The sequence below is a fragment of the Entelurus aequoreus genome, linkage group LG12 (genome assembly GCF_033978785.1).
Source record: "Entelurus aequoreus isolate RoL-2023_Sb linkage group LG12, RoL_Eaeq_v1.1, whole genome shotgun sequence".
NCBI classification, from domain to species: domain Eukaryota; kingdom Metazoa; phylum Chordata; class Actinopteri; order Syngnathiformes; family Syngnathidae; genus Entelurus; species Entelurus aequoreus.
In genome coordinates this window covers 42243332-42261052 of record NC_084742.1, presented here as the reverse complement: position 1 = coordinate 42261052, position 17721 = coordinate 42243332, and the positions used below count along the sequence as shown (strand labels likewise).

General features: G+C 38.7%; 1 protein-coding gene across 3 annotated transcripts in view; it reads right to left on the bottom strand.

Moving 5' to 3' along the window:
• Positions 1–17721, bottom strand: part of svep1 (sushi, von Willebrand factor type A, EGF and pentraxin domain containing 1) — a 141806-nt gene that overhangs the window by 3932 nt on the left and 120153 nt on the right. For 2 of the 3 annotated variants that reach the window (XM_062065996.1, XM_062065997.1), the window contains exons 41-48: positions 16670–16733; positions 13984–14157; positions 13730–13906; positions 12791–12970; positions 6455–6625; positions 6032–6127; positions 1885–1980; positions 1705–1798 (exon numbers count right to left, since the gene is read on the bottom strand). In XM_062065996.1, the coding sequence (XP_061921980.1) occupies positions 1705–1798; positions 1885–1980; positions 6032–6127; positions 6455–6625; positions 12791–12970; positions 13730–13906; positions 13984–14157; positions 16670–16733 (1052 nt within the window). The remainder of the gene's footprint in view (positions 1–1704; positions 1799–1884; positions 1981–6031; positions 6128–6454; positions 6626–12790; positions 12971–13729; positions 13907–13983; positions 14158–16669; positions 16734–17721) is intronic. The other variant, XM_062065998.1, reaches the window with a different exon arrangement.

The following is a 17721-nucleotide window of genomic DNA, read 5'->3' as shown; positions in this document are numbered from 1 at the left end:
TTACAAAGGATGGAAAGGATAATGCACGCAAGGGCACAAAAAGAGGGCGAAAACAAAAGGTATAAAGTAGACTAAAAATGTGCCATAGTACAGGGGTGTCCAAACTTTTTCCACACACGGAAAAATTAAAGCATGTGGGGGCCATTTTGATATTTTTCATTTTCAAACCATAACAAAATATATGGATTTTTAATTTATTTTACCTTTAGGGGTAGACTGTAAAGGGTCTCAGTCATTAAAATGTTAAAAATAAGTCAGATTATTATTTTTTTTAAATTATTTAACGCTTACGGTAAATTTCTATATCAACTTCAAGTTGATATAAAGTAATACAAATTAAAAAAAATGTTTTATGGCTTTTTTGTCAAAAACAACTTAGTTTTTTTATAGTAAAACTGAAATATGCAGTATTTAGTAATTAGAGCCCTAAAGATCAATAATGCAGGACACCATTAATTTTAATTATTTCATATTTTTGAGTAATCACAGTGAAAAGATAAATAAAAAAAATCACTAAATATATTTGGGATCCAAAAGGTGCCCCACTCATAAAGTGATACATTTTTATTAGGTTTTTCTTTTACTTTCAAAACTTATGTTACAAGATCAATTTCAGATATATCTGTCGATTTTATGCTGGAACTATTATTTTGTTTGTTTTATGCGCTTTTGTCAAAGAAAACATTGATGTTTTTATATGGCTACTACACAATATATGCAATATTTACCACATAATTTTTTTTTAAGTGAAATATTTGAAGTAATTGGAGCCCTGAAAATAATTCATTATAACATGGATTTTTTGTCTTTTTTTTTTTTTTTTTTGAGCAATTGCAAAAAAGAAAGAAAGACAAAAGAAAAAAAACAGCCTGCATGGCAGCTTTTGTGTCAACATTGCAACTTTTTCTCGTTAGATTTCACCACATTCCACTTTTTTTTAATGTTCTTTTTTATTTTTACAATAGTATTTCCAGAATGTGTGGCGGGCCGGTAAAGAATTAGCTGCGGGCCGCAAATGCCCCCCGGGCCGCACTTTGGACACCCCTGCCATAGTAGCAATATAAAATATAACATATGTAATATTTACATATTATATATACAGTATCTAATATATACTGATATATTTTTATATAATATATACAATATATAACAAATCACAATTACCATGTACAATATTACAGTATACGTAACAGCTGAGAACCTTTTCCGATATATATAGCTACTCCTCTCTCAAGTTTTAGCATGTTCTTCCTCATTTAGGTGAGTTTCTTGTAATAACCCAATTAAACAGTTCAACCTCTTTAATTGAGTAATCATTGTTTTCCTCTTTATAACATTATTTAAACCATTTATCTTATAATTACAATTTTTAAAGTGGTCATTGTCTATTCAGAGCAGAGTTAACCATGACCATTCTTCTTAGATGCCTTGATACCATACTAGAGTAAATAAGCTTGCAGAGAAACATAAAAGTGCAAAACCTAAAGAAGTAACAACCCTGATGCAACTGATGGACAACATACCTCTGATGCAAAATGGGTTAAGGGTCTAGTAACCCCCGAAAAAGGTACACATTTGTGTGAGTGAGGAGCAGTCCACATAATCAATTCTCTGCTGCTTGCTGCCTTTATTTTTTAAAAAGCCATGTTGCAGCTATTAGCAATTTTTGTGGAAAACCTTATCGTATTCACTGAAAAAGTTTACCTGGAGCAGTCGTGCCCGCTCCAACCTGGACTACAGTGACATCTGTTGGGCCTGATGCACCGGCCTCCGTTCTGACAAGGCGACGAACACACCGCTGTCAACACACAACAAAAGGAAATTCCAGGGAAAATGCCTTGTGCTGTATTTCTTAAAGGGCCAGTGGCGCACATGGAAACTCACCACTGTGACAGCGGGTGCCCGCCCACCCGGAGGGGCAGATGCACTGGTAGGGTGCCACGCAGCGCCCTCCGTTCAAGCATGGCAGGATGCAGATGGCTGCGGGAGAAACAACAGTGATCAATTCATTTAAGCGTTTTTGTTACAGTTTATACTGCAAGCACATATTTATCACAGTATTTGACAATTAAGACAACAATTTGATTTGAATAGAGCTGAAGTGGTAGGCAGGTGTCTAACATTCCCCAGTGATGTCATCATGGAGGAGTGGAAGAGGATTCCAGTTACAGCAAGTGCGGCTTTGTTGAGTTCCATTCCCAAGAGGACTAAGGCAGTGCTAAATAACAATGGTGCTCACTATGGGTCCGATTTATTAAAGGTTTCCAAACATGTGCAAACTTGATAAGACTCACGCAAAGCTGATCTACTAAACATGTGCAAGGTAGATTGCGTCAATTATATGCAAAATATATACTGATCATCAAAATTGCCCATATACTGGGAGGAGAAAATGCAAATATAATTATTTAGCACATGCAATGTGATTTATCAACACTTCTCACCGTTTTGGGAGCACTTTTTTGCTTTTTATTTAGCATGTGTAAGAAGGACGTGCAAACTGTAAGATCAGAGCTTGCGCTGCACAGACGATGGACAGATAAAAATCCTGTGTGTGTCAACATTTTTGGACAGTCAGAAATAAAAAATATTAGACATATCGTCTATTCAGCAACATCATTTTATAATTTATTGCTGCTAGATGATTTTAAGGACTTATTTAAAACAAAATTCATTCATGCATTTTGGTGTTATGTAATAGTTTTTAGTAGGGATGTCCGATAATGGCTTTTTGCCAATATCCGATATTGTCCAACTCTTTAATTACCGATACAGATATCAACCGATACTGATATATACAGTCGTGGAAATAACACATTAGGCCTAATTTGGACAACTAGGTATGGTGAAGGTAAGGTCCTTTTTTAAAATATTAATACAATAAAATAAAATAAATACATTTAAAACAATTTCTTGAATAAAAAAGAAAGTAAAACAATATAAAAACAGTTACATGGAAACTAGTAATTAATGAAAATGAGTAAAATGAACTGATAAAGGTTAGTACTGTTAGTGGACCAGCAGCACGCACAATCATGTGTGCTTACGGACTGTATCCCTTGCAGACTGTATTGTTATATATTGATATATAATGTAGGAACCAGAATATTAATAACAGAAAGAAACAACCCTTTTGTGTGAATGAGTGTGAATGGGGGAGGGAGGTTTTTTGGGTTGGTGCACTAATTGTAAGTGTATCTTGTGTTTTTTATTTTGATTTAATAAAAAAACAAAAAAAAAAACGATACCGATAATTTCCGATATTACATTTTAAAGCATTTATCGGCTGATAATATCGGCAGGCCGATATTATCGGACATCTCTAGTTTTTAGTTTTAATGCTAAAATACCCATAGAAAGTGGTACTTGTCTCCTACATGTTTGAAAACATAGCAAAACACCACAGGGTACTCCCGGGTGAATGCGCAGTAAAAGAGAGTATCTCCGTGGTGATGCCCCATATAGTACACGCAAAGTCCTCATTTGGATAAGGCGGTCTGCGCCACTTGTCAAATGCACACACAGTCTTGGTAAATCACACACCCACTAATAGTACACACTATTTTTTAGATTGCACATGCTGTTTAGCGTGAGGTAGTTGGATCTTAGTAAATCAGGCCCATAATATTCATTCCCAGGACACAATTGGGGTATGTTCACTGTGACGTAGACTCATTCATTTTGGTATTCATGTTTTAGCACAATGAACCGCAGCGCCCCCACTGCTAGTGGCACTTGCGCAGCCTCAGACCATGTGGAAAGTAATGCCCTGTCCACATCGGAGGTTGGGAACGTTTGTGGGTTTTTTTTGTTGCATTTTAAACGGTGTAATACGTACGCCACACCGACATGTCACACGGTTAACAGACTGGACACAAAAAGAAGAAGACTGCACACCTGTAAAGTCAGTCACATTTGGATACACACCAAACAAACAAAAGAAGACGATGATGGTGAACACACACGAGAAACCAGAAACTCTTGTTTGGACTAATGAAAAGAAGGATACTTACTTCTGTGAGTCACTTTAAGATTCATTTGAATATGCTACAAAGACAACATATTTGATGTTCAAACTGATAAAAAAAAATTTTTTTGCAAATAATCATTAACTTTAGAATTTGATGCCAGCAACACGTGACAATGAATTAGGGCAAGGTGACAATAAATACTGATAAAGTTGAGGAATGCTCATCAAACACTTATTTGGAACATCCCACAGGTGAACAGGCAAATTGGGAACAGGTGGGTGCCATGATTGGGTATAAAAGTAGATTCCATGAAATGCTCAGTCATTCACAAACAAGGATGGGGCGAGGGTCACCACTTTTTCAACAAATGCGTGAGCAAATTGTTGAACAGTTTAAGAAAAACCTTTCTCAACCAGCTATTGCAAGGAATTTAGGGATTTCACCATCTACGGTCCGTAATATCATCAAAGGGTTCAGAGAATCTGGAGAAATCACTGCACGTAAGCAGCTAAGCCCGTGACCTTCGATCCCTCAGGCTGTACTGCATCAACAAGCGACATCAGTGTGTAAAGGATATCAGTTCAACAGTCCGGGGGGTCTCTGTTGTGGTATTTTAGGCTTCATATTGCGCCACACATTTTCAATGGGAGACAGGTCTGGACTACAGGCAGGCCAGTCTAGTACCCGCAATTTTTTACTATGAAGCCATGTTGATGTAACACGTGGCTTGGCATTGTCTTGCTGAAATAAGCAGGGGCGTCCATGGTAACGTTGCTTGGATGGCAACATATGTTGCTCCAAAACCTGTATGTACCTTTCAGCATTAATGGCGCCTTCACAGATGTGCAAGTTACCCATGTCTTGGGCACTAATACACCCCCATACCATCACACATGCTGGCTTTTCAACTTTGCGCCTATAACAATCCGGATGGTTCTTTTCCTCTTTGGTCCGGAAGACACGACGTCCACAGTTTCCAAAAACAATTTGAAATGTGGACTCGTCAGACCACAGAACACTTTTCCACTTTGTATCAGTCCATCTTAGATGAGCTCAGGCCCAGCGAAGCCGACAGCGTTTCTGGGTGTTGTTGATTAACGGTTTTCGCCTTGCAAAGGAGAGTTTTAACTTGCACTTACAGATGTAGCGACCAACTGTAGTTACTGACAGTAGGTTTCTGAAGTGTTCCTGAGCCCATGAAGTGATATCCTTTACACACTGATGTCGCTTGTTGATGCAGTACAGCCTGAGGGATCGAAGGTCACGGGCTTAGCTGCTTACGTGCAGTGATTTCTCCAGATTCTCTGAACCCTTTGATGATATTACGGACCGTAGATGGTGAAATCCCTAAATTCCTTGCAATAGCTGGTTGAGAAAGGTTTTTCTTAAACTGTTCAACAATTTGCTCACGCATTTGTTGACAAAGTGGTGACCCTCGCCCCATCCTTGTTTGTGAATGACTGAGCATTTCATGGAATCTACTTTTATACCCAATCATGGCACCCACCTGTTCCCAATTTGCCTGTTCACCTGTGGGATGTTCCAATTAAGTGTTTGATGAGCATTCCTCAACTTTATCAGTATTTATTGCCACCTTTCCCAACTTCTTTGTCACGTGTTGCTGGCATCAAATTCTAATGTTAATGATTATTTGCAAAAAAAAAAAAAAAAGTTTATCTGTTTGAACATCAAATATCTTGTCTTTGTAGCATATTCAACTGAATATGGGTTGAAAGTGATTTGCAAATCATTGTATTCCGTTTATATTTACATCCAACACAATTTCCCAACTCATATGGACACAGGGTTTGTACGTTTATTTAATATTTAGAATGAATTTAAAAAATACACGTCGTCATGTCTTTCAAAATGATTGTGAACGATGGACAAAATTCCCCAAAAAGTGCAGTTCCCCTTTCAGTTGACTTTCTATTGTATTGTCTCTTACTTCAGACACTATTGGTAAAAAAAACAACAAATACCTCTTTGTGGACCAGGGTGTGGTAAAACCTGCTCATCAAGTGGCAATATTGTGCTGTGTATGAGAGCTAACTACTTACGCTCCTCACAGAGTCGACCCATCCAACCTTCTTGGCAGGCACACGTGTTGGGCCGCTGACACACACCTCCGTTCTGGCACCGCAGCCAACACACAGCTGAAACACACACACACAAAAACAAATTAATAGTTTCATGTCTGAAGCATGCTTGCACATTAAATGCTGCCACAAAGAGTTTCGAGGGCCAATGTTAGCTCTGAGCCCCACCCTTTGCAGGCATTGACCCCTAAAACACTCGTCACATTTGTATCTTAGAATTCCTGAGAGACGCAAAGTCATGGCAGCCTCGCCTACTGCCACATGCATGCAACTAACAAGAAAAGAAAAAGAGAAGACACAGTTATTTAAGTGAAGAACATTAGAAGGAGGGAAAAAGTCAGGACGTGAGTTAGGACGAGAGTAGGCGGAGTCCCGACTCTCTACCTCTGCACGTGGGGGGCGGCGTCCAGGTGCCGTTCTCCAAACACCTGCTCCTTCCGACGCCCTCCATGGCGTAGCCGCCAAAACACGAGTACACGGCCACGTCCCCAAACTGGAACACCGCCCCCCGCACCACCCCGTTGGCCATGTGGAGGGGGGGGCCACAGGACACCCCTGCCAGATGGGACCCACCGGTTACTCACTAATTAGCTTTGAGAATGCCTTTGAAGGTAATGCCACAACACAAACTGCCCAAAGTGCAACAACAACAGTCAATTGACCTTGTTTCTGCTTTACTGTGTGTCACCACCACCATCTTGCCACACTTCTGCGTTTGATACACAACCATGGAATTCAACGTTTAAAGCGTTATCATAAAAGCCCTAAACATAGCTGTTTATTTTAGTGAGGACTGGGCTGTAATTGGAAGCAGGTGATAATTAGAGCAATGTTTTTCAACCTTTTTTGAGCCAAGGCACATATTTGGCGTTGAAAAAATCCGGAGCCACACCACCAGCAGAAATCATTAAACAACGAAACTCAGTTGACAGTAAAAAGTTGTTGTCGCAATTGTTGGATATAACTATAACCAACCATGCATCACTATAGCTCTTGTCTCAAAGTAGGTGTACTGTCACGACCTGTCATGACTTATTTTGAGTTTTTTGCTGTTTTCCTGTGTGTAGTGTTTTAGTTCTTGTCTCACGCTCCTATTTTGGTGGCTTTTTCTCTTTTTGTTGGTATTTTCCTGTAGCAGTTTCATGTCTTCCTTTGAGCGATATTTCCCGCATCTACTTTGTTTTAGCAATCAAGAATATTTCAGTTGTTTTTATCCTTCTTTGTGGGGACATTGTTGAGTGTCATGTCATGTTCGGATGTACATTGTGGACGCTGTCTTCGCTCCACAGAAAGTCTTTGCTGTCGTCCAGCATTCTGTTTTTGTTTACTTTGTAGCCAGTTCAGTTTTAGTTTAGTTCTGCGTAGCCTTCCCTAAGCTTTAAAGGCCTACTGAAACCCATTACTACCGACCACGCAGTCTGATAGTTTATACATCAATGATGAAATCTTAACATTGCAACACATGCCAATACGGCCGGGTTAACTTATAAAGTGCAATTTTAAATTTCCCGGGGAACTTCCGGTTCAAAACGCCTTTGGAGGATGACGTATGCGCGTGACGTCGCAAGGTCAACGGAAGTGTTTGGACCCTATTGGACACAATACACAAAGCTCTGTTTTCTTCGACAAAATTCCACAGTATTCTGAACATCTGTGTTGGTGAATCTTTTGCAATTTGTTTAATGGACAATAGAGACTGCAAATAAGAAAGTTGTAGGTGCGATCTGTGTATTAGCGGCGGACTACAGCAACACCAGGAGGTTGTGTTTGAGCTGGATAGCAGACGCACTACGGTGAGTACAGCTTTGGCTTCCAAACATTTGATCGCTTGCCCGTACGTGCGTGTCGATATGTGCATGTCACGTACGTAACTTTGGGGAAATATATGTTTCTTGCCGACTCTGATGGCGGCCGGGGTGTCGTCGAAAGCTACAACGCCCGCCGCCGCAGCTAAGTTAGCTTCTATTTTTTTAGCTTTGCCAAGCTGAAAATTATTAACCGTGTATTTACATGTCCATGGTTTAATAGTATTGTTGATCTTCTGTCTATCCTTCCAGTCAGGGTTTTTTAAAATTTTGTTTCTATCTGCATTTGAGCCTGATGCTATCACGTTAGCTCCGTAGCTAAGTTAGCTTCTATTTTTTTAGCTTCGCCAAGCTGAAAATTATTAACCGTGTATTTACATGTTCATGGTTTAATAGTATTGTTGATCTTATGTCTATCCTTCCAGTCAGGGTTTTTTAAAATTTGGTTTCTATCTGCATTTTAGCCTGATGCTATCACGTTAGCTCTGTAGCTAAAGTGTTTCGTCGATGTATAGTCGTGGAGATAAAAGTCACTGTGAATGTCCATTTCGCGTTCTCGACTCTCATTTTCAAGAGGATAGAGTATCTGAGGTGGTTTAAAATACAAATCCGTGATCCACAATAGAAAAAGGAGAGAGTGTGGAATCCAATGAGCCAGCTCGTACCGAAGTTACGGTCAGAGCGAAAAAAAGATATGTCTTGCACTGCATTCTAGCGCTCTAACATTCCTCATCCACGAATCTTTCATCCTCGCTCAAATTAAGTTAAAGTTAAAGTTAAAGTACCAATGATTGTCACACACACACTAGGTGTGGTGAAATTTGTCCTCTGCATTTGACCCATCCCCATTAATGGGGTAATCGTCGCTTTCTCGGTCCGAATGTCTCTCGCTCCATTGTAAACAACGGGGAATTGTGAGGAATCCTTCAGCCTGTGACGTCACGCTACTTCCGGTAGGGGCAAGGGTTGTTTTTATCAGATACCAAAAGTTGCGATCTTTATCGTCGTTGTTCTATACTAAATCCTTTCAGCAAAAATATGGCAATATCGCGAAATGATCAAGTATGACACATAGAATGGATCTGCTATTCCCGTTTGAATAAAAAAATTTCATTTCAGTAGGCCTTTAATGCCTTTTCTTAGGGGCACTCACCTTTTGTTTATTTTTGATTAGCAATTAGCTACCCACTGCCACCTACTGATATGGAAGAGTATTACACGGTTACTCTGCCGAGCTCTAGACAGCACCGACACTCAACAACAACAACACATAATTTGCAGACTCTAATTACTGGTTTGCAAAAAATATTTTTAACCCAAATAGGTGAAATTAGATAATCTCCCACGGCGCACCAGACTGTATCTCACGGAACACTAGGCGCAGTGGTTGAAAAACACTAAATTAGAGAGATTCGAAAACGTAGTATTTGAGTTTATTTGATAGGGACAGACACACAATAACGCTGACAAACTAAAAAAATCAGCAGTTCAATGGGTGCTTATAGCGTGAGCTAATTTGCAGCACTTGTCCTTATAGATGGGAAGCTTAGAGGACCTAATTTTCCAATGTGGTCTCCCATCAAAGTACAAAGTACTTTTTACATTAATTATGATTTTGGACTGCATGATAAAGTCGCAAGGAAAATGTAGTTTTTTGACCACATGGTCATTTATTAATAAGTATATCGCGCAACACAGCAGCAACAGACCAATGTTGTAATAGTGGTCAGGCTTAAACTGCCCAGTCAGCATAAACAGCGCTGATGAGTTTAAGTAGAACACAAAAGAGTTTCACACCAACAACTGGGATGGAGTATCGTTTAGAGCAGGAGTTCTTAACCTTCCACTACAGAGGGGCCCGCTCAAATATTAACATGGATCAGCTTTATTGGCAAAGTATGTTTAACACACAAGGAATTTGACTTGGGAGACTGGGCTCTGTTTTGAATTAGTATTTTACTCATTTGAGTTATTAATCTTAATCCTATCCAATAATTGTATCTAACCTGTTTAGAGTTTAAACAGGATAAACCTTGTCAAATGATATGAGACCATGTGTTAATCAGAAATATTATTATTCATTAGGCTTTGGTCAGTCTGAATAGAAAAATAAGTACTAACTAGGGATGTCCGATAATGGCTTTTTGCTGATATCCGATATTCCGATATTGTCCAACTCTTAATTACCGATATCAACCGATACTGATATATACAGTCGTGGAATTAACACATTATTATGCCTAATTTGGACAACCAGGTATGGTGAAGATAAGGTCCTTTTTTAAAAAAAATTATAAAATAAAATAAGATAATTCAATTCAAAACATTTTCTTGAATAAAAAAGAAAGTAAAACAATATAAAAACAGTTACATAGAAACTAGTAATTAATGAAAATTAGTAAAATTAACTGTTAAAGGTTAGTACTATTAGTGGACCAGCAGCACGCACAATCATGTGTGCTTACGGACTGTATTCCTTGCAGACTGTATTGATATATATTGATATATAATGTAGGAACCAGAATATTAACAACAGAAAGAAACAACCCTTTTGTGTGAATGAGTGTGAATGGGGGAGGGAGGTTTTTTGGGTTGGTGTACTAATTGTAAGTGTATCTTGTGTTTTTTATGTTGATTTAATTAAAAATACAACCGATACCGATAATAATAAAACCGATACCGATAATTTCCGATATTATATTTTAAAGCATTTATCGGCCAATAATATCGGCAGGCCGATGTTATCGGACATCTCTAGTACTAACCAAATATACTGCATAAGAAGAGACTGATAAACGACTGATGAAATGTTATAAATAATAAAATATAAATAAACTACATTAATAATGAATTTTTTCTTAACTAAACTGTCACTACAATTAAAGTGCAAATGAAAATACAGCTTTGGCACTTTAGTCATAATTTCTGCACCTAAGAAATTTCTCCATGACTTTAGCTCAAGACTTCTTCTATTTGTTTGATACAGAGTCGTGTATAAAGAGAGTTTGGCAAACTCGGTTTCAGGCAATCTTCTTAATGATTGGTCAAAAGGCACTCATGTGGTTACAGGTCGCCATGACTGCTACCGACTGTGGCTGATGCTCTGTGTCTGCGGCGCTTCCTCGTTAGTTTTCCGGCGTGTATAAATGCCTTGTTGTGCAGCATGGGGCTGCTCGACCCGAGAGAATTGTGGTAAGCTTTTACATCACATTCCCAACAACCCGCAAAGTACACAAATATGGGAAGTGAACATTGAAGAGCCACAAACTACACTTTCTTGTGCGCGGTAAACATACGACACAATGTCTGCGTTTTTTTCAGAACAGAACACTCAGACGCTAATACAAATAATAACAGAAGAAATGAACAAATTAAAGAGATGGTTTGACAAAAACGGACTATCCTTGAATCTCAGTAAAACTAAAATAACGTTATCCAGTAACAGCAGAAAAGAAAGTCAAACACAAGTGCAAATAGATGATTGAAATAGTAAAATAAACCAAATTTTGGGTGTAATAATAGATGATAGTGGATCAATAAAGTTTGTCTAAGTCTAAAAGCACAGGCATAGCACAGTGTTTACAATCAATACAATGGAGGCAGCCACCACAGTTGACATACTTCACACAAATGTCACAATTTATGCGTGATGGTTGGTCCAAAGCTAATAAAGATTTTGGCAAAATAAATGTAATGAGTAATTTTTTTTGGTCTTTCTGTGTATTTTATTTTACGTTTATTGCGCCGTTGAATGCGGGTTATGGAGCCTGCTGGTCACTCAACACTGCATGAATATAGCAGCAGAGTGCATCAAATATGGCTTCAAAATTATGCTTTGAATAAAAACATATTTTATTGTAAGTTTATGAGCTGGACTATGTTTACAACTACCGGTATATTTATACTTAATATTTTGGTTTATTTTGTCAGGAAAACTTAAGTCAGAACAACTGCAATTGCATGCTTCTGGACACATCCACACACGTTATTGGTAGCAAAGATGGCGGCTCTTGTTTAATTGACCATACTCTCTTTATACACGACTCTGGTTTGATATTGTCATTACTGCCACAAGTGGTGGAAAAGTGTACTACAACTGAGTATCGCTGCAGCCCATACGAACCAGAGCTGAGAAACAGATATTTATTTGGCGGCCCTATAGGGGGCTCTCGTGGTCCAGCAATGGGCCCCAGCCATATGGTTAAAAAACAGATAATGTCTAAAGATAATGCCTAAAGTTCAGATATTATCTGATTTAGACAAATCATTACAGTAGCAACCTTTTGATTTTTTAATTGAGTATTTAGTGACATGCAAGTTCAACAGAATGGAAATTTAAATACTTCGATAATATAAACAAAGTTATAACTAAGTAATAATATCACAATTATGAAATTAAATCCACAACAAAGTGTCATAAGTACAGTATCACAGAATAACCAGCAACAATACAGACTGCAGGAAATGTGCAAACATTTTTTACACTCTTTATAAGTGCATACATTCTGCACAATTCAAGCAGAAATTGATCATTTATACACAATTCTAGCCATGTTATTATAGCATGTATGGTAATTTACCACGTCACCAGAGAGCTCAGTCAACCTTATCAAAACGTGTGAGAATATCCCACTTGTACCCTAAGCAGAAATTGAAAGATGAACACACGGGCACATGCAAATAAGGAGAACACAAGTGCACTTCAACTAGACCGACGTAACAACGGTTACTATAGAAGCGACAGTGTTTGGTGCAGGCTCAGTCGGTTTGGAACAGAGCTCTGTGAGAGAAAACAAGGGAGGACTGCGTTCATATTTGGGTCATTCCAAACCAGACTGCTGGTTCATGCAATGAATGGTCATTGAATACAGATGCCCTTTCAATTCATAGGCCAAATAAAACAGAGTGTACATACTCTCACAGACAGTGCTGATGGAGCTCCAGGTCTGGTCGGGTCTGCAGGTGATGCTTCCACTGCCTCTCACCTGCTGGCCTTTGGGGCAGCTGACCCGCACCGACTGGCCTACGTAGAACTTGCGGGCTTCGCTCCTACCGCCTGTCTCCCTCCAGCCTGGAGGAGTCGGGCACGCCCTGGCTGTGAAGAGAATGGATTCTGGATTAATATTTGTGTCTTTTGACAACGGCTTTTTGGGGGAAATCTGCACAGCCATTTAAAAAATGGACTAAAGTTGACTAAAACATGTTGATTCACGTAAAAAAAAATCACATACACTACCGTTCAAAAGTTTGGGGTCACCCAAACAATTTTGTGGAATAGCCTTCATTTCTAAGAACAAGAATAGACTGTCGAGTTTCAGATGAAAGTTCTCTTTTTCTGGCCATTTTGAGCGTTTAATTGACCCCACAAATGTGATGCTCCAGAAACTCAATCTGCTCAAAGGAAGGTCAGTTTTGTAGCTTCTGTAACGAGCTAAACTGTTTTCAGATGTGTGAATATGATTGCACAAGGGTTTTCTAATCATCAATTAGCCTTCTGAGCCAATGAGCAAACACATTGTACCATTAGAACACTGGAGTGATAGTTGCTGGAAATGGGCCTCTATACATCTATGTAGATATTGCACCAAAAACCAGACATTTGCAGCTAGAATAGTCATTTACCACATTAGCCATGTATAGAGTGTATTTCTTTAAAGTTAAGACTAGTTTAAAGTTATCTTCATTGAAAAGTACAGTGCTTTTCCTTAAAAAATAAGGACATTTCAATGTGACCCCAAACTTTTGAACGGTAGTGTATGTCAAAAGAAGCACTGTAAATTAACACCCATTTAATTAATCACTCAGTCTCCTATTGTCTCTTATGGTCAACAAAAGAAAATGAGGCTTTTCTTACGTTGGCAAGAGGGGAAGCTGGAGCTCCAGGTGTTGCCCCCCATGCACATCACTAGGGAGTCTCCCACCAGGTCATAGCCTTTATCGCAATAGAACTCCACGGCGCGCCCTGTGGTCAAGTTGTGTTCCTGCACCTTTCCATGCATCATCTGTTTGGAACCGTCGCAGCCCTCAGACACTGACAACACAGATACAATCGAGCTTAGCTGAGCCATTTTTTTTTTTTTTTTTGTAATCTGGAGGTTTGTTTGTTACCTTCACAGGAAGGTGCTGGGAGGCTCCACGTGCCGTTAGCCAAACAGACGAGTGTCTTTGGGCCAACCAGCTGCAGGCCGGCATCACACGCAAAGCTGGCGTTATGCAAGTACGTTTCCCCTGTCACTTGCACCTGTGCGTTTTTCACTGGTGGAGGAGGCCCACAGGACTGTGCTGTTGGAATGATATGCAGGGAAGCGTCAGTTAAAGACGCTTTATTTTTTTAAACCAAAAAAATAGAACAAGAGCACCACCGGCAATCTCATGTTACCATTAGTGGTTTAACAGAACCTATATTTTATGAAATATCTATATGAGTGGTTCTTAACCTTGTTGGAGGTACCGAACCCCCCAGTTTCATATGCGCATTCACAGAACCCTTCTTTAGTGAAAAATAAAAATAAAAAATTTTCAAATTCAAGACAAAGTTACCGGTATATGTTTTTGGTAACACTTTAGTATGGGGAACATATTCTAAGTAACAAAGACTTAATTTTGAGTTATTTGGACACTAGGGGAACATATTCTAAGTAATAAAGCCTTAATTTAGAGTTATTTGGTTAGGGTTAGGGTTAGAGGGTTAGAGCCAGGGTTAGAGGGTTAGGGCTATAATAAGGCCATGCCGAATAAGGCATTAATAAGTACTTAATAATGACTAGTTCAGAGCCAATATGCTACTAATTTGCATGTTAATAAGCAACTAATTAATGGTGAATATGTTCCCCATACTAAAGTGTTACCATGTTTTTTTTACTGGTGCATAAAATGAACCGTGCATGAACATCACCTTGTTCAAATAACAAAACCAACACAGTAAAAAACTGAACAAATTACACACCAGCAAATCAGTCAGCTGTTGCCGTATCCGTAATACGCCGATAGGGAGAAGTTTGTATTTACACGATGAGTCGGGTGTGTTTTGACCTCCGCCGAACCCCTGAGGCCGACTCACCGAACCCCTAGGGTTCGATCGAACCCAGGTTAAGAACCACTGATCTATATGTTTTACAATTAATAAATATATTCCTCATCAGTCTGAGTAATTTGGCTGGCGTTCAGGCTTGTCACTCCCCACTGTCTCGTTAACATGTACACGCAGGACAGATGCAGAAGCAACCAAAAATTGGCAGTCCTACAATACCATACCAACATTATTTACAAGAAAACCCTTTAAAAACAACCACAGTTGAAAAACAAAGGGCTGTTCACCACATCCATCCATCCATCCATTTTCTATCGCTTATCCCTCTCCGGTTGCGGAGGTGCTGGAGCCTATCTCAGTTGCACTTGAGCGGAATGCAGGGTGCACCCTGGACAAGTCTCCAGCTCATCGCAGGGCCAACACAGATAAACAACATTCACACTCACATTCACACACTAGGGCCAATTTAGTGTTGCCAATCAACCTATCCCCAGGTGCATGTCTTTGGAGGTGGGAGGAATCCGGATAACCCAAAGGGAACCCACGCAGTCACAGGGAGAACATGCAAACTCCACACAGATAGATCCCGAGCCCGGGAATCGAACCTAGGACTATACACCAAAAACAAATATAATTATATAGAAAAGCAAAGGCATAAGACAGACTAAAACATATCATTTAAAACAAAGGGAAAATATATAAAAATATCAAAATAATGTTGTTTTGATAGCATATACATTTAATAACGCTGACGTGAGTGGATAAACTTTACTAAATAACTAGATGAGGCAATTCCTGAAGGAATTGCGTGTGAATGCTCCAATGCTAAAGTTGCACTGAAATCCTGGAATTTTTTTTAGAATTGTTGAAGGAGAGCACACAATATTTTGAAGTTGGAACAGTTTGAATCAGATGAAAAATGTGGGAGTTGTGGAACTTTGAAGAATGTCCCATTGATTTCAATGGGATTTTCCAAAAAATTGGAGAATTTCAGGAAAAGTGGGATTTTTTTTTGAAAATGGTAAAAAACTTGAATAGTCTGAATGAGTTGAAATGGTTGGTGTTGGAATGTTTCAAATCGGCCGAGAAATGTTGAAGTAGTACCATGTAGAATTGAAAAATGGTATTACGGAATTTCAGGAAAACCGGGAATTTTTCCAGTTCAAAAAACAACTTAGTTTTTTGTTCTGATTATGAGGAATGTTTTGAAGGTGTTCTGGGAAATCCTGAAATGTTTTTGAACTTGGAAAAAAGGTAGTTTAAATTTACAAGATGGTGGAATGTGTTGAAGGTGGAATTGTTTTGAATCGGTTGAAAAATTTGGAAATTGTGGAAGGTTGAAAAATGGCCAATTCATTTTGAATGGGAAAATCTGGGAATTTTTGGAATTTGTCAAGGAAAAGCCTGCGATTCCTGAATAGGCTGAACAGTTTGAAGTTGGAACGGTTTGAATCGGGTGAAAAATGTGGAAGGTAGAGCGCACCAAAATCTGCAGAAGAAGAAGAGGAAGTTGAAGAAGTTTAATAAATAGATGAATTTTGGTGTAGAATGCTTTGGAGCATTCACACAACTATCCTTAGCTGACATTACACAAAGCTAATGTGCGTGCCGTGTTACGCAAGGGTATAGTTACGTCATTATGTGCTGAAAGCCGGAAGAAGGAGGGGTATAATGCTTACAACACACTGGAAAGTTAGTGCCTTCTAGGTTGCAAACAGTCCCTTTAACATCACCCATTATTTTACCTTTCAAATTTAAACTTACCAACACACACTGGCTGACTGCCACTCCATGCTTTGTCTGCCTGGCAGGTCTGGACAGAGTCCCCCTGTGACAATAAAGACAATGTAAGCTATTTTAATCTATCAGTCTTCTATACTGCTTGTCCTCAATAGGGTCATGGGTGAGCTGGAGCCTATTCCAGCTGAATCTCTGGATTGGTGGCCAGACAATCGCAGGGCACATACTGACAAACAATCAGTCACACTCACATTTACACCTATAAACAAGTCTCCAATAATTGGACATCCATGCAAAAGATTATTGTGCTAATTCCAAGTCAGATAGCTCAGATTTCAGTATAACAGATAATTTAAGACAAACAAATTAGGGCAAGATAGAACGAGCATCGTAACAAAAATGTACGAAATAAACACTCTTGTTAATTCATCTTGCTTATATTTCCACCAGAGGTTGCTGACATGTGCTTGAAAAAATCCTTATATTGGCAGATCTCAAAGTTGAGTTGAGTTGAGTTGAGTTTGTGTTTATTTGGAACATGCAAGCATTATTAAAATTATCTAAAAAATTAATGGATGGATGAAATACATTCAGAATGTTTATCATGGTTCTTCTTCTTTGTACTTTGTAAACACTTTAAGTTTGAATAGTTTCTTGAAGTGGATTAAATTAGTACATTGTTTGATTTCTTTGCTTAATCCATTCGATAATTTAATTCCACACAGTACGTACAAATGTTTTAAATTACATTTTTCTCTAAGATTATATTTCTCCTCTTTTGTTGAGAATAATTGTTGTATATTATTGGGTAGCAGATTGTAGTTTGCTTTGTGCATGATTTTAGCTGTTTGCAAATTCACTATGTCGTGGAATTTCAGTATTTTCGATTCAATGAATAAAGGGTTTGAATGTTCTCTATATCCAACATTATGTATTATTCTAACTGATCTTTTTTGTAACACCGTTAATGAATGATGTGTACTTTTGTAGTTATTTCCCCATATTTCTACACAGTAACTCAGAGTTATGCCCTTGATAAAGGCATGTACTGTATACATATGTCTGTTTTTAATCAT